Source organism: Leucoraja erinacea, chromosome 4, assembly GCF_028641065.1.
Source record: "Leucoraja erinacea ecotype New England chromosome 4, Leri_hhj_1, whole genome shotgun sequence".
Classification (NCBI taxonomy): Eukaryota; Metazoa; Chordata; class Chondrichthyes; order Rajiformes; family Rajidae; genus Leucoraja; species Leucoraja erinaceus.
In genome coordinates, this window is record NC_073380.1 from 19,041,619 (window position 1) to 19,066,370 (window position 24,752).

Genomic DNA, 24,752 nt, shown 5'->3' on the forward strand with positions numbered 1-24,752 from the left:
CTCGATAGCTCTCCATAGCGCGGCCTGCTGTAGGTAGTCCATGTCTCCAAAGTGTACAAATGTCAGTGACCACTGCTGCCACATGAGCATAATGCCAGATTTGAGGTCTTAATCTCCATGTTTTCCTCAGCCAACTGCTGTGCATGGAGAGTTGAAGTTGAAGGCTGGCCGTCTTTGAGCTGCGGCGGCGTTCGGGCAGTGGCACGACTCGGCGCTCCGGTGAGGGTGGACGGCGCGGGGCTGCGACGCTTCTGTGTGGGTGGCCCGGCTCCCGGCTGGAAGGCGCTCCCATGTGGGCGGACGGCGCGAGGCTGAGACGCTCCCGTGTGGGCGGGCCGGCTCCCGGCTGGAAGGTGCTCCCGTGGGGGCGGCCCGGCTCCCGGCTGGAAGGTGCTCCCATGGGGGCAGACGCTGAGACGCTCCCGTGTGGGTGGCCCGGTGCGGGGGCGAGACGGTGCTCCGGTGGCTGAGGTGGCGTTCTGGCGGCGGTGACCTGAATCCGGGGCTCGGCCGCGGGCCAGTGGATGACATCGTCGGGAGCTCGCGGGTCACAGGTTGATGCCTGTTTTCCGGAGCTCCCGTGGCAACAACTGCGTCCGCTGGACTGGAGGGCGGCAGCTTCGACCAACCCCGGGCCGCGGAGCTAGAACCGCAGGACTGACTTACCATCGCCCGGTGGGGTATCGCCTCAGCGCTGAGGGAGAAGAGGAGGGAAGAGACAGCAACCCTAAGACTTTTGCCTCCATCACAATGAGGAGGTGCTTGGTGAACTCACTGTGGTGGATGTTCATTTATGTTTATTGTGTGTTGTTTATTATTACATGTATGGCTGCAGGCAACGACATTTCGTTCAGACCGAAAGATCTGAATGACAAATAAAGGATTAAATTCAATTAAATTCAATTCAACAGTGATGTTCCCATCACATGCCAGAGATTATCTTTATTTCACACTAAACAATAGAACAGCCATGAGCTATATAACTAAATCAAACAGCCTGTTTGCAAACTGAGTTGTCTGGGTGATTTTAATTTATGAGGTAATTTCACAGATCATTATTATTCAAAGGTAACAACAAAGTGGTCCACAGATAGTGTAATTGCTTAGAGGTAATCAATAATTATATATAAAGAATTATTAGAACATTAAAGGAAATCTATAATATAGGTCTGTTTTATAATGCAAGGTGGAAATCAAAATTCAGAATGAACGCACCACTTCATCCTCCCCTTTTCAACCTCAAAACCTGAATTCTTAGCCATTATTATTTTTCACTCAATCTCATATTAAGCTTCAACTAAAAAATAATGATCTAAAAGCCGTTGAATCTGGTATGAATTCTTGGCAGGTTGACTCCCGATAACATACTTTAATTTAGAAAATTTCTTGTTCACCAGCAGTCCTGCAATATTTACCTTGGACCTACATTAATGACAACATCCTTTCACTTACAGTAAATCTGGTTAGGTTTAGTTAACAATTTGCTACTTCTTTGGTTTAAGGATTAACTTAACCCAAAACACCCAATGAATTAAACATAGGTAATAATTTGATGTCAATTCATTTTAACTGAAAATTGTTATAATACCCCATAATATTCCTGAGATAACGTTAATAAAATCTGAACGTGCTTTTAATTTGACATGGACATGACAAAAATGCATAAACAGCCATCCAAATTATTAATATGCATCAAATTGAATGTAACCACTTTGAAGCATGTATTTACATATTTAACCCAGCTATTCAAAGTTAAATGCATGGGAGATATTTTCTCCTCTTTGATTATCTATACTGTATCACACAACAACTTCATTTTCTTTTACAGCCTTTCTATGGCAATTTTGTCTCTTAAAATGTGCAGCATTTAGATTTGTGCTTTATGGAAGTGCAGTTTTCTGTTCAAGAGGTAGTGATTTTAACTTGAATTCAGTCGGATTTGGATATTCTCCCAAGACTGTTTCAGTTCTAGCAAATTCATGATTTGTCTTCTGGTTGGAAGACGGGTCCTGATCAGAAATGCAGAAACAAGAAATTGTAGATGCTGGTTTGCAAAAGGCACATAAGCTGTCCATGTTCTCCAGAAATGATGTGTGACCCGCTGATGAACTCTAGCACTTTGTCTTTTCCTGATACAAAATGTCTGTCCATTTCCATTCACTGGTGCTGCCTGAGCCATTGAGTTCCTCCACCAGTTTGGTTTTTGGTCAAGATTACAGTGCCTGCAGTCTCTTATGTTTCTTCTGGTTTACTTTGACACTTTGGGGCATTATTTCCATCAGATGTAAATCAAAATACTAGTGGAGGTTTTTATAACTTCAGAAGTTGAATTCTGTTGGAATTGGGGGATATTATTCCATGATGCTAAGAATACAGGGTAATGTTACCATAGTTCAAATCTGGTCTATGAGCAACAGCAGGCTATTCAAAATGTGCTGGAATCACAGTAATAGTCATAATGCTATCCTCATCTAATGCCTGTGTGTACACATATTATTGCCAAGGTAATTCAAAAGTTATTTCAGGACTAAAGCAAGAGGACCTTCTGGGACATTCTAACTAGTTATCCTGCATAGATTGGTTAAATATGCACAAACCAGCAAAGAATCGGGAACCTTTCGAGACAGACAATTAAAATTTACTGTCCTTTTGAGTGTTACATTTACCCAGCAACACACTTGGTTAAGTAAATCAGTCTCTATCATGCTGCTTGAATGAAAGCACCAATAAGTTAAACTAATTTAAATCAATCAGCATTCTTGAACATATATGAATGTAGGTTAATTGGCCTCTGTAAATTGCCACACGTGTGGAAGGAGTGAATGGGAAAGTGGGATAACATAGAATTAGTGTGACTGGGAGATTGGCAGTCGGCATGGACTCAGTGGGCTAAAGAGCCTGTTTCCATGTTGTATCTCTCAACTAAACTACACCAAACTTTTAGTATCAACGTTGAAATGTTGAATGAGATGTTAAACTAACGTCCTAATGGAATGTCTCATCTGAATGGAAAATATTTCATGGTAGTGTATTTTACTGTGGAGGAGAATAACCCTTCCTGGTCACAACTTGGGCAAAGTTATTTATGGAACATGCAAAATGTTTGCTCTATTTCTGACATCTTAAAAGTGACTATGTTTCAAAAGTACTTCACAGTATGCTTTAAAGCACTTTGAGATAATAAGGTGCTGCACACATGCTCATATCTACCTAACTCAAAAATAAGAATGGCATTTCACTCTATGATAATATTTCAATCTACCACAGGTAATCAAGTTTGCTCCCTCTCACCTTGCACACTGAGTTGGCAATCTTCCTTCACCAAAGATGAGGAGAAATGAGATGAGTGTGGTTAGAGTTAGATGTGTTCCCGGTCGACACAGGTGCACTATATGAAACTATCAATAATGTTGTACATTCGCTTGCAAATGAGAACTGGATTCAGTTGGATCCAGATGATAGTACGTGTGTAAAAACTGGAGAAAAAGAATCAGTTGTTGTAAGGAATGGTCATCTAAGGATAGACTTAAGGCACATTACTAGAAGGGAATAGTTTTCTTTTACATTTGCTGTCCTGAGTTTAAAGTAGTGTTCTACTCCCAACATCTAAATGATAATAGATATTTTATAGTATGTAGTGTTTGCCTGGATATCAGTCACAGTCTTGCAGGCTTAAACACCATTAAAAAAAACAATTTTGTTATTTTTGGCAAGTGTCTTGGTAACATTAGCTTCAAAGTCTCCATCATGAACTCCTGTCACACGGAAAGCTCCTGCACCAGAATTCTTCTCCCAGTAATGATGCCAGTGCCCCAATTTGTTGGCACCAAATCCATAAACATCCACCTGCAATCCACAGAGGTCACAGATGTTAGAATCATAATGTAACCAAGAAGTATCATAAGATAACAAGTGATAGGAGCAGAATTAGGCCATTCGGCCACTCAAGTCTACGCCGCCATTCAATCATGGCTGATTAGCCACGATCATATTGAATGGCGGTTCTGGCTCGAAGAGCCGAATGGCCTACTACTGCACGTATTTTCTATGTTTCTATATCTATGTTTCTATCTATCTATCCCTCCTAACCCCATTATCCTGCCTTCTCCCCATAACCGCTGCCACCTGTACTAATCAAGAATCTATCTATCTCTGCCTTAAATATATACACTGATTTTGCTTCCACAAACTTCTGTAGCAAAGAATTCCACAGATTCACCACCCTCTGACACAAGAAATTCCTCCTCGTTTTCTTACTAAAAGAACATCTTTTAATTCTGAGGCTATGACCTCTAGTCCTAGGCTCCGCCACTAGTGAAAACATCCTCTCCACATCCACTCTATCCAAGCCTTTCACTATTCTGTATCGTTTAATGAGGTCCATCCTCATTCTTCTACACTCCAGCGAGTAGAAGCCCAGTGCCGTCAACTGCTCTTCACATGTTAACCTACTCATTTCTGGCATCATTCTTGTAAACCTCCTCTGGATCCTCTCCAGAGCCAGCACATCATTTCTCAGATATGGTGCCCAGATTTGCTCACAATAAGGCCTGACCACAATAAAGCCTGACCAGCACCTTATAGAGCTTCAGAATTGCATCCCTGTTTTTGAATATAAGCCCTCTCGAAATAAATGCTAGCAATGCATTTGCTTTCTTTACTACCGATTCAACTTGCAGCTTAACTTTTTAATCGATATCCTCCTATTATTAAAGCTTTATTTCAGACACAGGTCCATATACACATCAAACAGTACAAAGAATTACAAAGATACATTAAGAAATTGCATATTAGCCTAAAATATATATAAGCTATTGCACCAATGCCATCTTAGCCTAGAAGTGAATCTATAGCAGCATTTCAGAGGGCTGACTAAGGCTTCAATTATGTGGTTCTCTGACTTGTCCAGGCGACACATAAAACTAAACATCAGCTGTCTTACGAGTGCCTCACAGGTTGGCACCCTAGTGGACACAAACAATTGACTGGCACTATGCCACCTAGGGACACGAAGTAGCAACCTCATTGTATCATTGTATGCTACCTTAAGACTCTGCATACTCTTTTTCTTATACTTAGACCACAATTGAGCAGTATATAACGGTGTGATGTAGGTTCTGAACAGGAAACACTTCACATGGTCAGAGCACATATAAAACTTCCTTATAAGCATGTTGGCTTGAAGATAAATTTTACAGCACTGTCGGTAGAGGTCTTTGTCATCCTTCCAGTCATCAGATGTGACATGACCTAAGTATTTAATTTCCTCACACACTGCAAGAGGACTGTCTGACAATTAAAAGGTCGGAAAAGTTGATTCCCTGTCCTCAGCACTTCTAACCACCATTATGCGGCTTTTCTTAGCGTTATACTTTATGTCATAATCAAGGCCATACTGAGAGCACACCTTCAGCATCTGCTGCAGCCCAGCACTATATGGACAGAGCAGGACCAGGTCGTCTGCATACATCAGATGATTAACAATAGTGTTGCCCACAAGACAGCCAGTTTTTAACCTATTTAACTGATTTGACAATTCGTCCATATAAACATTAAATAAAATAGGAGACAAAATTCCTCCTTGCCGCACTCCGTTACCAACACTGAATGGAGCAGATACAACATTGTCCCATTTAACCTGAAACGTTTGATGGGCATACCAAAACACTAAAATTCTCACTAAGAATTTAGGGGCACCTCTATTTAGCAATTTTACAAACAATTGTTCATGATTAATTCTATCAAATGCCTTGGACGCATCAATAAAACATAAAAATACAGATGAATTCAGGCTCGAGTACCTGAACACAATCTCTTTAAAAGCATAGATACACAGGTCAGTTCCATGCTTTCTTTTGAACCCAAACTGATTGTCATTAGTAAGGACATACATTTCTAGCTTTGTCAACAGTATTCTCTCCAGTACTTTAGATAAGATACTGGCATCTATCTATTTAAATCATCCTATGTTTTCCTTTGTTCTCTAAAGCATAATGCTTGCATTAACTCCTGCTAAACAACTGATCTTTAGGATGAGTGCCTTCTAGACATTAGCATCAATAATGTATTAAGCTTTGGGAAAAGAGGTGGAAGGCAATGTCCTTTTTTTGAACTTATCTGATATTCATACTCATTCCAACACGAGTAATCAACTAAAGAAATCTTCACTGAATATGTGCAGATACAAGTAAAGCCCATAGCTGTTACTCGTATTAGTTAACAAGGTGGACTCTGCATTATGACTTTGAAAGTGATCAAACTTTCTTCATTTTACATCAGAAACCACATTTACCTCATCGCAGACATGAAGGGCAAAAACTGTGACCAGCATTCCAGTCGATGAGTAACTCCCATGACGTTGATTCCAGTTGTCAGAGACATACTTAAAAAAATGTGGGCTCAAAACCAACACCTGAAAATACAAAGTTCAAGAAGGTTTAGAAGAGATTTATTTTTGGTCTAGAGAATCTATTTTTTTTAAACTGCATACGCTCAACTGGTCAGACAGCACCTGTGGAAAGAGAAGATGGGAAAAATAGAGTTTCAGTTGCACACAGGGTGGGGGGGGCTGGACAGGATGAAGTGAATATTTCTGATAGAAGCTGGATAGGCTGGGTCTTTTTTATGTGTAGGGGGCGCTGCACTGGCAGCAGCCTGTCGGCAGCGTGTCCGTTTTTTTTCAACTTTTTAAAATTTTTTTAGTATGTTTAAAAGTCTGTTTTTAATGTTTCTTTGTGTGTTTTGTGTGGGGGGTGGTGTGGGGGGGTGAGGGGGAAACCGTTTCAGCCGCCTCCTCCATGGAGAGGCAACTTTTTTTCAGATCGCCTCCCCAGTGGCCTAACATCGAGGATCGGGCGGCCTTTCCCGGAGACGCGCCCGGAGCTTCAGCGGCGGGCGCAGCGTGGACTATCGGCGCGGAGCGGGTGAGACCTCGCTGGGACTCGCCGGAGGGGAGTGCTCCGTTACGCTGGCCCGCGGCAGCCGGCAGCCTGAAGCAGCGGTCTGCAGAACTCCAGCTGGTGCGGCGTCTACAGCCCGGGATCCCTCGTGGGGGACCCGGGGGGAAGAAGAAGCTTCCACCGCCGGCCCGTGGCCGTCTTCTACCGCGGGCGCGGTATGGACTTACCATCTCCCCTGGAGGGGAGCTTCGACCGCCGGCCCTGCAGACTGCGGTGCTTCCGGCTGCGGCACGGCAGGTACTTTAAAACTTTGACCGCCGGCCTGCGGCCTACACCAGCCTGAAGCCGCGGTCTCTGGTTGGGAAGAACCGATCCTGGACTCACCTTGACTTTGACTTTGTCCCTTACCATCTGGACGCCGCAGCAACGGCTGTGGAGGGTGGAGGTCCAGACCACGGGGGAAAATGGAGGAGGACTGGCCAAGTTCTGTGCCTTCCACCACAGTGATGAATGCTGTGGTGGATGTTTGTGTAACATTTTTATTGTGGTTGTGTGTTCTTTATTACTGTACCGCTGCTGGCAACCCAAATTCCACCGACCTTGGTTGTGTGGCAATTAAATTATATCTATATCTATCTATCTATGTTGAAGTGTATGAGATTAGGGAGGGGGTGATTTTATAGAGATATCTAAAATTACGGGGAGAATAGATAAGGTGAATAGTCACAGTAATTTCCTCAGGTAGACAAGTCTAAAACTAGAGTGCATAGCTTTAAGGTGAGGTGGGAAAGATTTAAAAGGGACCTGAGCAGCAATGTCCATGGCATCCTTGACATCCGCACTAATGTTCCAGATATCAACCACTCACCGTATAAAACATTTTCCACTACAATCTATCTATACATAACTAAATCTTTGATTTTGTTATCTTCCAGTTTGTGCGGTCTTTCTATTTGTGCAAAAACGGTTCACGATAGCGCATGCGCCGATCGATCTCTTCTCCTGCAGTTCAGCGCCACGAGGATTAGTCTCTTCCCTTGTCACTCACTGGGACGGGTCCCCCCCCTTCCTGCGCCATCGCATCTTTACTGGAGCTGAGGATGGACGGCGGAGTTTTCCAACTGGACATAATTTTCAGAGGGATCCCAAGCAGCCCAGCCCCAAGCAGCCCAGCATCGGAGACCCAGCATCGGAGACCCAGCCCAGCATCGGAGACCTAGCTCAGCATCGGAGGTCCAGCATCAGAGACCCAACCCAGTGTCGGAGACCCTGCCCAGCCCAGCCCAGCGTGGGAGACCCAGCCCTGCCCGGAGTCGGTGATGTCACTGATATCGCCAAACGGAAAGCAGAGACTCTAACCCTGACAGAGGTGAAAGACCAGTGACCAGCGCCCGCTGTGAGTCCCCATCGCACCGCAAATTCCAGCCACTACCCCTCTGGTACCCATCGCTGGCTCCTCCCCCCTCCCCCGTGAAACCCCCCTCTCGCCCATGGTACTTCCCCGCCTTTTCTATGAGCTCACTCCCCCCTCCCCCCCCCCCTCCTGCCCACGCACCCCTGTCTCCCCCCACAACTCCCCGTCCCCCACAACCCCCTGCCCACACACCCCTCCCCCACAACCACCCTACCCCCACAAACCTCCCGCCCACACCACCCACCCGCCCCCACACAAACCCCTGTCCCCACACACCTCCCCCATAAACCCCGGCCCACACCCCTCCCCCACACACACCCCCCCCCCACACACACACACATCCCTCTTCCACCTCCCAAATTCCTCCTTCCCCCTCCCACCCACATACACACCTCCCCCCCCGCCACACCCCCCCCTCCACAACCCCCCTCCCCCCACACCACCATCTCTCCCAACCACACCTTCCCGTCCAAACACACCCCTTCTCCCCTCCCCACCCCACAAGAGAAGGAAAAGAGGAGGGAGGAGGTGATGGGGGAAGGAGGGGGTATATAGAGGGAGAGGAGGGGGACTAGAGGAGGTGGGGAGTGGGGGAGGTAGAGAGTGGGGAATAGAGGGAGAGGAGGGCAGTGGGGGAGGTGAGGATGGATAGTGGGGGTATAGAGGGAGGTGAGTAGTGGGGAGGTGGGGGATAGAGGGATAGGAGGAATGTATGGAGGGGAAAGGAGTTATGGATGGAGGGAGGGAGTGACTGAGGATAGGGCAAAGGAGAGGGAGAGAGAGGTGAGAGGGGGATTGGGGAGGGGAGGAGGAGAGGGGAAAGAAGGGGGGAGGAGGGAGAGATAGTGCTAGGGATGAGAGGAAATTAGCTCCGCCTGTGCAGTTGGGGGCTATGGGTGAGTGGTGGAATATTGTGTTGGGGGACTAAGCCTCCTGTGTGACAGGGACCCAACAGGTCCCACTTAGTCTATTCTCCATTAAAACACATTATTCTCCCCCATATCTAGTCTACATTCTAACCTACCTCCTTTCATGCATATGGCAATAAACCTGCACCACTAATATCAAGTGCAAGTTTGTTGTCATATGCACGAATATGAGGCATGGGTACTATGGAAAACCGTGCTTGCAGCAGGCACAAACACACATGAAAAACTAATCAAATATCCAGCATCTGCAGTGATTTTCTGTTAGTTTTCTGATGTTGTTAATCCATTTTAGCTGATTGCTATACAAGGAAGCATTGAATCCAGTGCATATTTTAGGAAGGGTTCTCTGGCTTTGAAATCAACAATGCAGCCATTCTGTCAGGAACCAGACCGGGTCACTCCAACAATACATGTTTTGTTTGAATGAACTTTAGCAATGCCCTACAGAATGTTGAGTGGGAAAATAGAAACATAGAAACATAGAAAATAGGCGCAGGAGTAGGCCATTCGGCCCTTCGAGCCTGCACCGCCATTCAATATGATCATGGCTGATCATCCAACTCAATATCCTGTACCTGCCTTCTCTCCATACCCCCTGATCCCTTTAGCCACAAGGGCCACATCTAACTCCCTCTTAAATATAGCCAATTAACTGGCCTCAACTACCTTCTGTGGCGGAGAATTCCAGAAATTCACCACTCTCTGTGTGAAAAATGTTTTCCTCATCTCGGTCCTAAAAGATTTCCCCCTTATCCTTAAACTGTGACCCATTGTTCTGGACTTCCCCAACATCGGGAACAATCTTCCTGCATCTAGCCTGTCCAACCCCTTAAGAATTGTATAAGTTTCTATAAGATCCCCCCTCAATCTTCTAAATTCTAGCGAGTACAAACTGAGTCTATCCAGTCTTTCTTCATATGAAAGTCCTGACATCCCAGGAATCAGTCTGGTGAACCTTCTCTGTACTGCCTCTATGGCAAGAATGTCTTTCCTCAGATTAGGAGACCAAAACTGTACGCAATACTCCAGGTGTGGTCTCACCAAGACCCTGTACAACTGCAGTAGAACCTCCCTGCTCCTATACTCAAATCCTTTTGCTATGAATGCTAACATACCATTCGCCTTCTTCACTGCCTGCTGCACCTGCATGCCTACTTTTAATGACTGGTGTACCATGACACCCAGGTCTCGTTGCATCTCCCCCTTTCCTAATCGGCCACCATTCAGATAATAATCTACTTTCCTGTTTTTGCCACCAAAGTGGATAACCTCACATTTATCCACATTATACTGCATCTGCCATGCATTTGCCCACTCACCCAGCCTATCCACGTCACCTTGCAGCCTCCTAGCATCCTCCTCACAGCTAACACTGACCCCCTGCTTCGTGTCATCCGCAAACTTGGAGATGTTGCATTCAATTCCCTCGTCCAAATCATTAATATATATCGTATACAGCTGGGGTTCCAGAACTTAGCCTTGCGGTACCCCACTAGTCACTGCCTGCCATTGTGAAAAGGACCCGTTTACTCCTACTCTTTGCTTCCTGTTTGCCAGCTAGTTCTCTATCCACATCAATACTGAACCCCCAATACCGTGTGCTTTAAGTTTGTATACTGATCTCTTATGTGGGACCTTGTCGAAAGCCTTCTGAAAGTCCAGATATAACACATCCACTGGTTCTCCCTTATCCACTCTACTAGTTACATCCTCGAAAAATTATATAAGATTCGTCAGACATGACTTGCCCTTCATAAATCCATGCTGACTTTGTCCAATGATTTCACCACTTTCCAAATGTGCTGCTATCCCATCTTTAATAACTGATTCTAGCAGTTTCCCCACTACCGACGTTAGACTAACTGGTCTGTAATTCCCCATTTTCTCTCTCCCTCCCCTTTTTAAAAAAAGTGGGGTTACATTAGCTACCCTCCAATCCTCAGGAACTACTCCAGAATCTAAAGAGTTTTGAAAATCTATCACTAATGCATCCACTATTTCTGGGGCTACTTCCTTAAGTACTCTGGGATGCAGCCTATATGGCCCTGGGGATTTATCGGCCTTTAATCCATTCAATTTACCTAACACCACTTCCCGGCTAACCTGGATTTCACTCAGTTCCTCCATCTCATTTGACCCCCGGTCCCCTGCTATTTCCGGCAGATTATTTATATCTTCCTTAGTGAAGACAGAACCAAAGTAGTTATTCAATTGGTCTGCCATGTCCTTGTTCCCCATGATCAATTCACCCGTTTCTGACTGCAAGGGACCTACATTTGTTTTAACTAATCTTTTTCTCTTCACATATCTATAAAAGCTTTTGCAGTCAGTTTTTATGTTCCCTGCCAGTTTTCTTTCATAATCTATTTTCCCTTTCCTAATTAAGCCCTTTGTCCTCCTCTGCTGGTCTCTGAATTTCTCCCAGTCCTTTGGTAGGCTGCTTTTTCTGGCTAATTTGTACGCGTCATCTTTTGTTTTGATACTATCCCTGATTTCCCTTGTTATCCACGGATGCACTACCTTCCCTGATTTATTTTTTTGCCAAACTGGGATGAACAATTGTTGTAGTTCATCCATGCAGTCTTTAAATGCCTTCCATTGCATATCCACCGTCAACCCATTAAGAATCAATCGCCAGTCTATCTTGGCCAATTCACGTCTCATACCCTCAAAGTTACCTTTCTTTAAGTTCAGGACCCTTGTTTCTGAATTAAAGATGTCACTCTCCATCCTAATGAAGAACTCAACCATATTATGGTCAATCTTGCCCAAGGGGCCACGCACAACAAGACTGCTAACTAACCCTTCCTCATTACTCAATACCCAGTCTAGAATAGTCTGCTCTCTCGTTGGTTCCTCTACATGTTGGTTTAGAAAACTATCCCGCATACATTCCAAGAAATCCTCTTCCTCAGCACCCTTGCCAATTTGATTCACCCAATCTATATGTAGATTGAAGTCACCCATTATAACTGTTTTACCTTTGTTGCACGCATTTCTAATTTCCTGTTTGATGCCATCCCCAACTCCACTACTACTGTTAGGTGGCCTGTACACAACTCCCACTAGCGTCCCACTAACGAACAATGGAATAAGATGCGTTCTTCAGCCAAATTTATTTTCCAAAATGTGACTTTAACAAGTTTAAAGTAAATTTCAATACTACTGTACCACTGAATAATACTACTGAAGCTGTTCCCTGAAAACAAACAATTGATGCAAAAAAACAACTTGAGGAACTAGAAGCAACTATGGGGAAAGGTATCTACAGATAGCTTCATTGTATTGTAGTGTTACAATTTACTTTAAACTTGTTGGTCACCTTTGTCGACTTTTCGGGTTGAGACCCTTCATCAGAACATTTGTAAATATGATATTATGCAAATGCTAATTTGAACCAGGCCTGGAACATTGTAATCGCATTATCAATGTTCACTAGTAAATATAAACAGAAAAAACTAAAAATGATACTTCAGGTATTCTGTGAAAAGAGAAACAGAAACATTTCAATTACCTTTCAAAAGAACAACCAATGATGTCCCCCCTCAACCTTCTATACTCCAGCGAGTAGAGGCCCAATGACATCAAACGCTCATCATATGTTAACCCACTGATTCCTGGAATCTTTCTCATAAACCTCCTCTGGACCCTCTGCAGCACCAGTACATCCTTCCCCAGATATGCAGTCTGACCAGTACCTTATAAAACCTCAGCATGCCTGTTTTTGGATACTAGTCCTCTCGAAATAAATGCTAGCATTGCGTTTGCCTTCCTTACTACCGATTCAACTTGCAAATTCACTTTTGGGAATCCTGCACTAGCACTACCAAGTGCCTTTGCACCTCAGATTTCTGAATTCTCTCCCCATTTAGAAAATAGTCTACGCCTTTATTCCTACTATCAAAATGCTGGACTCCACACTTTATTACGCTGTATTCCATCTGCCACTTTTCACCCCACCCTCCCAATCTGCCCAAGTCCTTCTGTAGAGTCCCTGCTTTGTCTGCACTACCGACTCCTCCACCTATCTTCGTATCATCTGCAACCTTGGACACAAAACCTTCAATCATCTAAATCATTGATATACAAAGCGAATAATAGAGGCCCCAGCACCGACCCCTGCGGAACTCTGCTAGTCACTGGCAGCCAACCAGAAAAAAAGTCCTCTTTAATGCCACTCTTTACCTTCGGCCATCCAGCCAACCTGCATTCCAGTGCATTTCAGACCACATTCCAGGTCCTCATCACTCACACCAGCCTTTTGTTTTGGTCTACTATTACCGTTAACCTCATGTCAGCCACCTTCCGTGTTAAGTTGCTGTGCTTTAAAGGGAAATTTAATGCCAAATATGCTTGCCCCGTATAGCATTTTTTAAAACACGGACAGGGGAAAAGGTTTCTCCTTGGAATTCAGCCAGAGTCAAGTCCACAGAATGATATAGAGGGAGGGAGAAGAAGGAGGAGGAGATGATCAAACCAGCAATTGATGGTTAGGGAAATAAACATACATTTCTGTGGTTATGTCATTAGTCATTAGTCATTAGTCTATTTAATTGTCATTTGGACCCCTGGAGGTCCAAATGAAATGCCGTTTCTGCAGCCATACATTACACACAAATAGACCCCAGACACAACATAATTACATTTTACATAAACATCCATCACATAGCTGTGATGGAAGGCCAAAAATGCTTATCTCTCCACTGCACTCTCCCCCCCCCCCCGATGTCAGAGTCAAAGTCAAAGCCCCCGGCTGGCGATGGCGATTGTCCCGCGGCCATTAAAGCCACGCCGGGTGGTGCGAGGTCGCACACCGGGTCTTGGTGTTAAAGACCCCGGTGTGCGCTCGCAAAGTCCCGCGGCCATTCCAAGCCGCGCGGGGCAGTGGTGCTAGGCCCCGCTCCAGGAGCTCTTCGACCCCGCAACTCGGGCGGGAGAAGTCGCCGTTGCAGGAGCCCTGAAAAGCAGTCTCCCTCCAGGGACCCGCGGGGTCCCGGTGCCGCCGTCCGCAGACCCGCAGTAGCAGCCTCCGCATCAGCAGCAGCAGCAGCAGCGGCAGCAGCGGCAGCGCTCCTCCACCGCTCCACCCGCTCCGGTCTCGGCCAGCTCCGCGACGGTGACGGTGAGTCGTAGCACCAGAGTCCCCGGCTTCTTCCTGTTGGAGGCCGCTCCTCGTTGCGGCCCCAACGACAACTGAGACCCGACGAGAAAAAGTCGGGTCTCCAGTGCAGGGAGAGATTCAAAAGTTTCCCCCCCCCCCCTCACACCCCCCCCCCCACCCCCCCACACACACACACCCCAACATAAAATAACAAAAACTACATAAAAACACAGACAAAAAATAATAAAAACGCGGACAGGCTGCAGAGGCCGCTGCTGACCAGAGTCGCGCCGCCTACCGGAGAATTAGGTGCCTCCCTAGTGTCAATGTTAGGATATCACTGGCAGGCTACAGATAATTCTGTCGGTATGGTTGAACAGCCAGAGACTGTGGTCCACTCTGGCATCAACAATAAAGATTGGGGATGCTGGCAGAGGATAAAGAGTTAGAAAAGAGATTAAGAAGGCAAATCTCAGTGGTGTTAATATCAGATTTTATTTTCCAGTGTCACCTGCCACAGAGAATAGAAAGGGAAGGATAGAAACATAGAAAATAGGTGCAGGAGTAGGCCATTTGGCCCTTCGAGCCTGCATCATCATTCAATAAGAACATGGCTGATCATCCAACTCAGTATCCTGTACCTGCCTTCTCTCCATACCCCCTGATCCCTTTAGCCACAAGGGCCACATCTAACTCCCTCTTAAATATAGCCAATGATCTGGTCTCAACTACTTTCTGTGGCAGATAATTCCACAGATTCACCACTCGCTGTGTGAAAAAAAATAATTCTCATCTCAGTCCTAAAAGACTTCCCCCTGATCCTTAAACTGTGACCTAATGTTCAGGACTTCCCCAACATCTGGAACAATCTTCCTGCATCTAGCCTGTCCAACCCCTTAAGAATTTTGTAAGTTTCTATAAGATCCCCCCTCAATCTTCTAAATTCCAGCGAGTACAAGCCGAGTCTATCTAGTCTTTCTTCATATGAAAGTCCTTCCATTCCAGGAATCAGTCTGGTGAACCTTCTGTGTACTACCTCTACGGCAAGAATGTCTTTCCTCAGATTAGGAGACCAACACTGTATTCAATAGTCCAGGTGTGGTCTCACCAAGGCCCAGTACAACTGCAGTAGAACTTCCCTGCTTCTATACTCAAATCCTTTTGACCCCGGCCCCCTGCTATTTCCGGCAGATTATTTATGTCTTTCTTAGTGAAGACAGAACCAAATTAGTTATTCAATTGGTCTGCCATATCCTTGTTCCCCATGATCAACTCACCTGTTTCTGACTGCAAGGGACCTACATTTGTTTTAACTAATCTTTTTCTCTTCACATATCTATAAAAGCTTTTGCAGTCAGTTTTTATGTTCCCTGTCAGTTTTCTTTCATAATCTATTTTCCCTTTCCTATTTAAGCCCTTTGTCCTCCTCTGCTGGACTGAATTTCTCCCAGTCCTCTGGTAGGATGCTTTTTCTGGCTAATTTGTATGCTTCATCTTTTGTTTTGTTACTATCCCTGATTTCTCTTGTTATCCACGGATGCACTACCTTCCCTGATTTATTATTTTGCCAAACTGGGAGGAACAATTGTTGTAGTTCATCCATGCGGTCTCTAAATGTCTTCCATTGCATATCCACCGTCAACCCTTTAAGAGTCAATTGCCAGTCTATCTTGGCCAATTCACATCTCATACACTCAAAGTTACCTTTCTTTAAGTTCAGAACCCTGTTTCTGAATTAACTATGTCACTCTCCGTCCTAATGAAGAACTCAACCATATTATGGTCACTCTTGCCCAAGGGGCCACGCACAACAAGACTGCTAACTAACCCTTCCTCATTACTCAATACCCAGTCTAGAATAGCCTGCTCTCTCGTTGGTTCCTCTACATGTTGGTTTAGAAAACTATCCCTCATACAGTCCAAGAAATCCTCTTCCTCAGCACCCCTGCCAATTTGATTCACCAAATCTATATGTAGATTGAAGTCACCCATTATAACTGTTTTACCTTTGTTGCACGCATTTCTAATTTCCTGTTTGATGCCATCCTCAACTCCACTACTATTGTGGCCTGTACATAACCCCCACTTGTGTTTTCTGCCCTTTAGTGTTTCGCAGCTCTACCCATATCGATTCCACATCCTCAAAGCTAATGTCCTTCCTTTCCATTGCGTTAATCTCCACTCTAACCAGCAACGCTACCCCACCTCCTTTTCCTTTCTGTCTATCCCTCCTGAATATTGAATATCCCTGGATGTTCAGCTCCCAGCCTTGGTCACCATGGAGCCATGTCTCCGTGATCACAATTATAACATATTCATTAATAACTATCAGCACATTCAACTCATCCACCGTATTACGAATGCTTCTTGCATTGAAACACAAAGCCTTCAGGCTTCTTTTTACAACACTCTTATCCCTTATACAATTATGTTGAAAAATGGCCCTTTTTGATTTTTGCCCTGGATTTGTCTGCCTGCCACTTTTACTTTTCACCTTGCTACCTATTGCTTCTACCCTCATTTTACACCCCTCTGTCTCTCTGCTCATGCTCCCATCCTCCTGACACATTAGTTTAAATCCTCCCTGACAGCATTATGAAACATTCCCCCAAAGACATTGGTTCCATTCCAGCCAAGGTGCAGACCATCCTGTTTGTACTGGTCCCACCTCCCCCAGAACTGGTTCCAATGCCTTAGAAATTTGAATCCCTCCCCCTTGCACCATTTTTCAAGCCACGTATTCATCTGAAATATCTTCCTATTTCTACTCTGACCAGCACGTGGCACTGGTATTAATCCAGAGATTATTACCTTTGAGGTCCTACTTTTAAGTTTATCTCCTAGTTCCCTAAATTCACCTTGTAGGACCTCATCGTGTTTTTTTACCTATATCGTTGGTGCCAATGTGCACCACGACAACTGGCTCTTCACCCTCCCCCTCCAGAATGTTCTGCAGCCGACAGATAAAAGAGATATTTTCAAAGCTGGAGAGATGAAGCAGGGGGGGGGACAATTAAAGTAATATGGACAGGGGAGAGGCAAAGCAAGGTAGTTTTTCAAAGGAGAGAGAATGTCACAGAATGGACTGTTAAATAGATACAAAGAATATAAAATGGAGAGAGAATGTCACAGAAGTAAGAGGTCCAAAAACCATGTTACATGACCCCCCCACCAACCCCCCCCCCCCCCGCCCCCACTCGAACCCCCCCCCCCCCCCCCCCCCCCCATTCCCCCCCCCCCCCCAGAAAAGAATATTTTTCCAAAGAATATAAAATGTTCTAATAGATATTTAAAGCACAGGTCCACCAAATTTTCCAGGTCCACCAACCATTTTCAGCACTGATGGTCCAGCACCTCCTTTAATCTACAAACAAATTAAGAGAGTGCACCCCCCCCCCTTCCCAACCCCCCCCCCCAAATGTGGTCCAGCCACCCCACCCCCCCCCCCCCCCCCCCCCCCCCCCCCCCCCCCCCCCCCCCCCCCCCCCCCCCCCGGAGGTCCCTCCGAAAATATGGCACTTAAGCCTGGTGAGGTGGGTGGTTGTTAGCCACCTCATCAGGACTTTAGCGGCTGATCAGTGGGTCAAATTTGCCCCCTGCAGTCAGGCCTCTGGAACTCTAGCCCAGCCAACAGAACTGTTCCCTTAGCCGACTTCTATAGCCAATTGACAGGACGAATTTGCCAATTGCAGTCGGGCCTCTGGAACAGTGACCTGGCCAGAGCCGGCACATCCATTCCCACAGCCGACTTCCATGACCAATTGGCAGGTCAACTTTGCTCCCTGCAGCTGCGGCTTTGGAACGCCGGCCCAGCCGAAGCCATCAGACCTGTTCCCATAGGTGACGTCTGAGGCTGACCGTGTAGGATGGTATCTCAGCCCCTCGGTGGCCTAGACGGTGTGTCTTTTTTTGTAAACCAGTATCCGCAGTTCCTTGTGTCTTCAAGATTTACTTAGTTTTGCTTTTCAATTAAGTCAGGTAGATATGCCACACTCTTAAAAATGCCACCTTTATGGTTAGCAAAGTTCATCCATTTGTACTTAACCTTAGGCCCTTCCCACCCGAATAAGACAAATTAAATTGTAACTCACCTTATCTTTATTTGCCTTGATCCTCCTTAACACTTGAGTATAAGTACTGTTAATAAAATAATAAAAAAATAAACATAATCAATTCATCTCAGTCCTGCACAATTCAAATATATTTTTTAATCTCTGGTACCTATTTGCCTCCAACCGACTAATTTGTGATCTTTTGTTGAAGAAATGTTACCTGCTGACCAGTGATGTAACAACTTTGATCATTAATATTAATTTGTTCACAATGGACATCTCAATGACTTATCCACAACCAATGATACTGTATATATGTATGGACAATGAATAGGAGGTAATTAATGAATTGCCAAATTTTATTGACCACATCATTCAAGTCATAAAGTAGAATTCACATTGATCATCATTTCACATCCACTTTTTGCTAACCTGGAGTTAAATCTGACAGTCTTCATAAGAGCTATTTGTAGGCTGTGGGCCAAGCATCAAAAATGTGTCTAGAATTTAACTTTCGTGACCCATGTCTGGGAACTAGAAATTTTGCACAGATTTAGAAAAAATATAATTGAGAAGGAAGTCATAACAGGTCAGTGCCAAAAGTTGCACATTAATTAATTAAGCTAATTAGAAAATTAGATTGATATAATATAATGAATATAATTGTGAGTGTGTGGAGGCACCAAATGTGATGAACAAATGGGTGACTTTATTCAGGCATAACAGGTTCGTTAGACATGCACATTGGTCCTCTAACATAAAGCTGTTACCTCGTGGGCTCGAGCTGAGCCTCTGCTGAGGTGGAAGGACACACACCGCTAGAGAGATGAGAACTGGTCAGCTCGAAGTAAAAGAGAGAGAAGAGAAAGAGGGTTGTCCTGGGGTTCAGTATATAAACCAGGACACACCCCTATACCCCGTGAAAACGCCTCTCTACCATTGCTGAGTCACTTGACCCTATCCCCGACTGCTGAGGGTTCATGTAGTTAGTGGCCCAACCACTAACCAGTGGTTAGTGGTTCTTTGCTAACCAGAACTGGAGATAGTAAAACGAGCAGGCCGACAAATCGCGGCAGCCTGACATAAATTCTACCAAAGGTGCGCAAGTATGGTCGAGGGTGGCTCTTGCTGTATGGTCGGGGGCACCGCGGCTGTGGGTCGGGACAGAGGGGCCCATGGGTGCAGTCGAAGCTCCTGCTGTGGGCCATCCCGAGGTGTGCCAAGGGGTGCAAGGAGATAAACATAAAATCCGCAGGACGGACGAGGTATAGACCAGTCATGTCGACCAGCAGGGGATCGTGACCTCCGAAAGACGTCGGCAACCATGGAAACACAACAAGAAACTAATAGTAATATTAAAGCTAGGTGATTACAATGTACAGTGGGGAAAAAAAGCTACAGTAAGCAAACAGCAAAGATACAGCAAAGTCCAAAGTGGCCGGATTAGCTGTGCTTGAAACTGGAGGCTGTACTAACACCAACCGACCAGGGGAGACGCTGTAGACTTCGGGTAGGCTGCATAGATGCCACTCGACCAGAGGTGGCGCTACTGACGGCGCTCAGGCTGCAGAATTGCCACTCGCCCAGAGGTGGCGCTGTTTACGGCGGTCAGCAGGTCGAGTGTTGCTTCCGACTGGCCGGGGCGGCCATGTGGGAGTCGGCCGCGGTGGCCATTTTGGCAGCCAGCATCGATGGGCCTCGCCCCACCGCTGCAGGTGGGATCTCCACCCACTGTTGTTGTCGTCACGGAAGGCTGGCTGTGCTGCCGCGCCCTCGGCGGAGGCTGGAAGCTGCCGGGGAATCCGTCACGGGACCGCTGACTCATGAACAGCCGAGGCGCCACCCCGCTGCTGGGCCAGACGGCACCCAGGGATCTTCGGGGTCAGCGCCGGTGAGGATGTCTTCGGGCAGCCGCTCCAGGTAGGCCCGCTCCATCGGGAGGCGTGCCGGTGAGGACGTCTTTGGGCAGCCGCCCCAGGTAGGCCTGCCCTATCGGGTGGCTAGGCTTTGAGCAGCGGCAGGTGGGGTAAAGCGCGGGCCCGCTCTCTCCCCGTCCCTGAGGCCGTCGGTGATGCTGGGGGCGGGGGGCTGCTACCCTCGCAGCTCCTGCGGCAGCTGGTGGGGGAGCGGCGGCAGTCGTGGCCTCTTAGTAGGTATGTTACAAAACCTACCTGAATCGCCATTGGGAATCTGCCCTCAGCCATGGCCGCGATTTTGGCGCTGTTTGGAGGGGGCGGGTTTAAAACGCGATTTTTACTAGGCTGTACTAATCGCACATGTTCAGCCTAGTAAATCATTAACGAAAAATCGCTGCAAGACCCGGTCGCAAAAGGTATTATTAGTTTTATAGGCCTCGATAATATAGTTCTAATAGTTTTAAAATTACTGTTTCATTCCGCAACCTCTCGCAGCCCCAGGGTTTTATAAAGCAAACAATTAAAGGTATGTACCTTATTTTTACATTAAATGGGGCATATATATAACCCTTTCATTAAAGTTATCTATAGCGAGTAGTTCATTTTGGGCTTTTTATATCCCGCAGTATTTTTCTCGGCATTTGAGGGCACTAATCCAGCGCTATGTCAACGTTCTAAACCAGCGCGTTCCACATGAACCCACTAGAAAGCCGATTTAAATGGGCATTTATTTACAGCAATTGAACACTAAATTCCTTCCATTTGGCCTATAAATTAATGTAAATTAGATATAAAAATCATGTTATATTGTGAATTATTTGTGAATAATCTTTGGACACTTAGGCTATTTAAAAATGTTAATCTTTCCTTAAGAAATGGGCTTTTGATTATCCAAGATCACAGCTTTTTTGTAATGTCCATTGAAAATCAATAGGGAACAAGATGCTAATTTCCGAGTATGAAAATGGTCATAACTTTTTTAATACTTGAGATATGAAAGTGAATTTGGTGTCAAATTAAACTTATTGTTATGCTTTATCTGATGGGATAAATTGCAGACTTGATTTTTTAAATCTCAAAATTTTGTAACATTGCTACTCTTAGCCCCAGTGGTCGGCTCCGGGTGGGTCATGCGGGAGAGATAGTTAGGACCGAGGCTGCTGCACTGCTCTCTGTTGCGGTGGACCCGGAATGCTGGCGTGCAGCTCAGGCAGCCTGAGATTTATTAGACCAGGCATAGGCGTTAGTCGAGCAGCCCGACCACGCTGGTAGGGCACAATGCGGCGTCTGGGTGCAGCACAGAGTTGACGGCTGCATCCATAGCGGTCAGTACCGTAGAGCCGGGCTGCCGGCTGCAGACATCAGGTCACCAAGGTAGATGGTCAGCTGCGTGCGTCGGAAAATCCCAAATCATCATTTTGGAACGTCAGGGTCACCAATGTAATGGCACCAAATGTGGTGAACTTTACTTTATTCAGCCATAAAAGGTTTGTTATACAAGCACATTGGTCCTCTAACATAAAGTTGTTGCTTCTGCTGTGAGGCTCTTGCCTCGTGGGCTGGAACTGAGACCCTGCTGCGGTGGAAGAACTCACCTCTAGACAGAGAGAACTGGTCAGCTCAAAGAGAGAGAGAAGAGAAACAGAGGGTAGTCCTGGGGTTCATTATATATACCAGGACACACCCCTCTACCCCTTGACAACTCCTCCCTGCCATTGCCGAGTTAAGTGACCCTACCCCCGACTGCGGAAGGTTCGTGTAGCTAGTGGCCCAACCACCGGGTGCCACCACAAGTATGTATTTTGAATGAGACTGCCGCAGAGGTCCTGCTCCTGAACCACCTAATTAATGAGTGAGGGCAGTTCTTGTGGGTTCCCCCGTTTACTGAACCCCACTAACTGCCAGTGGGCAGAGTGGGGGGTCACGGCCATAGTGGGACTGGGGCAGTGCCAGGCTGGGGGAAGGCTAGGCACCTTCGACTGAGAAGGAAATGGCTAAACCTAATGCCCCCCTTCCAGAGCTGCCCACGGCTGGAGCTGGAGCCGCTTTGGGACAGACTGTGGGCTTTGTACGTGTGGCCGCTCAGTGCATCCACCTCGGCCAGCATGCCTTTCTGGATCATCATGGTATTGATAGTGGGGAGTGGCAGTGCCCACCTGGGCCGCCTTCAGCACCCCTATAGCACCGGCTGTCAGTCCGCCCACTTGCTCACTGCAACATCGGCCTACGAACAGCCCGACCGACCCTTCGCAGCATCCACAGGCCTACCGACAGCCCGACCGACCCCTCGCAGCACTGACTGGCAGCCCAACAGCCCGACCGACCCGTCACAGCACTCATCGGCTACCGACAACCCGAACGACCCATCACAGCATCCTCCCGCAGCCCGGCAGCCCGACCGACCCTTCGCAGCATCCACCGGCCTGCCGACAGCCTGACTGATGGCCCAACCGACTGACTGATCGACTGACGGGCTGACGGACTGGCTGACCGACGGGCTGACCGACCGACCGACCGACTGATTGACTGACCGACTGACCGACGGACTGACCGACTAACCCTAATCCTAACACTAGCTCTACATTTTTATTATCATTTTTATTTAACAGTTCATATCATAACTTTACAAAGATACATCAATTGTAAAACAAAATTATCAGCAAGGTTAGCATTACCTTTATTCCTTCGAAACCTTGCTATTGTTTTGATGTAATTAGGAGGCAGCCATGATCCCAGAGTGCTCGCTGCCTAGCTACCATGAAACAAAGCGTGTGATTGGTCAATTGGTGTCCGACGCAATGTCAAGCGTGCATTGATTGGACAATTACTACTCGGAAAATTAGAGTTTTTTTCATATTTTAAAAATATGTGCAGATTTTGGTCTTGACGAGTTTCAGGTATGATTTCTATATTATTTTCAAGCAAAATGTTAAAAATTCAGGTAGTTACGTGATTTGGGTCACAAAGCGCCTCGGACCACAGCCTTTTATTCAAGATCTGGAAGTGCCCGATGCCTTTGAGATACTATAACTCAGAATGAGTCAATGCTGTCAGGCCGGGACGCAAGAAAGAAAAAAAAGAGTAACATGGAGAAAAATTGACCATCTTGAAATTGCTTTCTGTTTATGTATGTTTCCATTGGGAAGAATTAACAACCGACTCACCGAGTGATATTGCCTGTTGTAAAGGCACTTATTAGCCACTGTAGGTCCAATATTTTAAATGGTATCAGAACCAATGAAACATTGTCCGCCAGGTCTTGAGCACTTTCTGGGTACATGAAGTGATGTGTGGTTTTACTACCCACATCCCTCTCATAGCCAACAGTCTTTGCACGGTTCATCCTGCATGATTTAAAAAATACAGATCATTAAGCAGATACTCAAACAATTGTTGTTCTTTAATGTGATGGTTAGAAAACAATAAATTCTAATTAGAGAATGAATTTTAGCCTGGTGGTGGCTAGGCCAAAACTGATCCTGTGACTAACAATTTTAAAACTAATAGTCTACTTTTTAACATAATGTTCTTTGAGGCACCTTGCAAAAACGTTGTCAAGTTTCCTACATTACAACAGTGAATCGATTACAAAAATATTCTATCAGTTATAATGCAATATCTTGAGAACCTTTTAGTTTCTATATATAAGCAGACGGTCTGTGTTTGTGGTCAGTAAATTTAGAAGCCTTATTATCTTTTGAGCCATCATCTGGATAGTTTATGGAAAAAGTAAAAAGTTGAGGCACAGAACTGATCCCTGTAGCACAGCACGTATCACATCTTGTCAAACAATAGGAAACATTTATGCCAAATCTCTTTCTCCTGTGTCCAGCCAATCTTCAATCCACACCAACATGTTACCTCCATCACCATTTAAAACATTTCCATAATAGCCTTTGAGTTGCACCCTATCAATTCCTTCCTGAAATTAATTAACTTTGTCCTCAGCAGATGTTACGTCATCAACAGCAATAAATTGGTCAAATATGTCTTAAAACCACATTAATTTCTTGGTTGCCTTGAGAGTTTGCCCTGGAATTACATCTTTGGCAATTGCTTCTAAAATGTTTACTATAACATCAGTCCATAGTTTATAGATTTCTATGTGTCCATCTTTTAGCATAAGTTTATTTCAGATCCACATCAAAGAATGGCAGCAACCTAAATGGCTGAACCGACGAATAGTATAGAATTGAGTTTTAGATAACATGCATTAATCCCATCCTGCCCCACTTTATATCATCTTTAAATATGACTAAGATATTGCCATCATTGTGCAGTCAGTTGATAAATTCTATCTGCTCGAATATGTAATCATTAACAAACTTTAATCAAATTCGGAGCTTGCCCTATAGAAACAAAGAACTGCAGATGCTGGTTAATACACACAAGGACAGAAATTGTGGGAGTAACTCAGCAGATCAGACAGCATCTCTGAAGA

At 45.6% G+C, this 24,752-nt stretch overlaps 1 protein-coding gene across 1 annotated transcript in view; it reads right to left on the minus strand.

The window, feature by feature from the left end:
* Positions 1–893: 893 nt before the first annotated feature.
* LOC129696201 (CMP-N-acetylneuraminate-beta-galactosamide-alpha-2,3-sialyltransferase 1-like) overlaps positions 894–24,752 on the minus strand; it is a 90,505-nt gene continuing 66,646 nt past the window's right edge. Inside the window, exons 4-7 of the mRNA XM_055633846.1 lie at positions 23,476–23,655; positions 18,435–18,480; positions 6,293–6,412; positions 894–3,846 (exon numbers count right to left, since the gene is read on the minus strand). Of these exons, the coding sequence (XP_055489821.1) occupies positions 3,673–3,846; positions 6,293–6,412; positions 18,435–18,480; positions 23,476–23,655 (520 nt within the window). The 3' untranslated portion in view covers positions 894–3,672. The remainder of the gene's footprint in view (positions 3,847–6,292; positions 6,413–18,434; positions 18,481–23,475; positions 23,656–24,752) is intronic.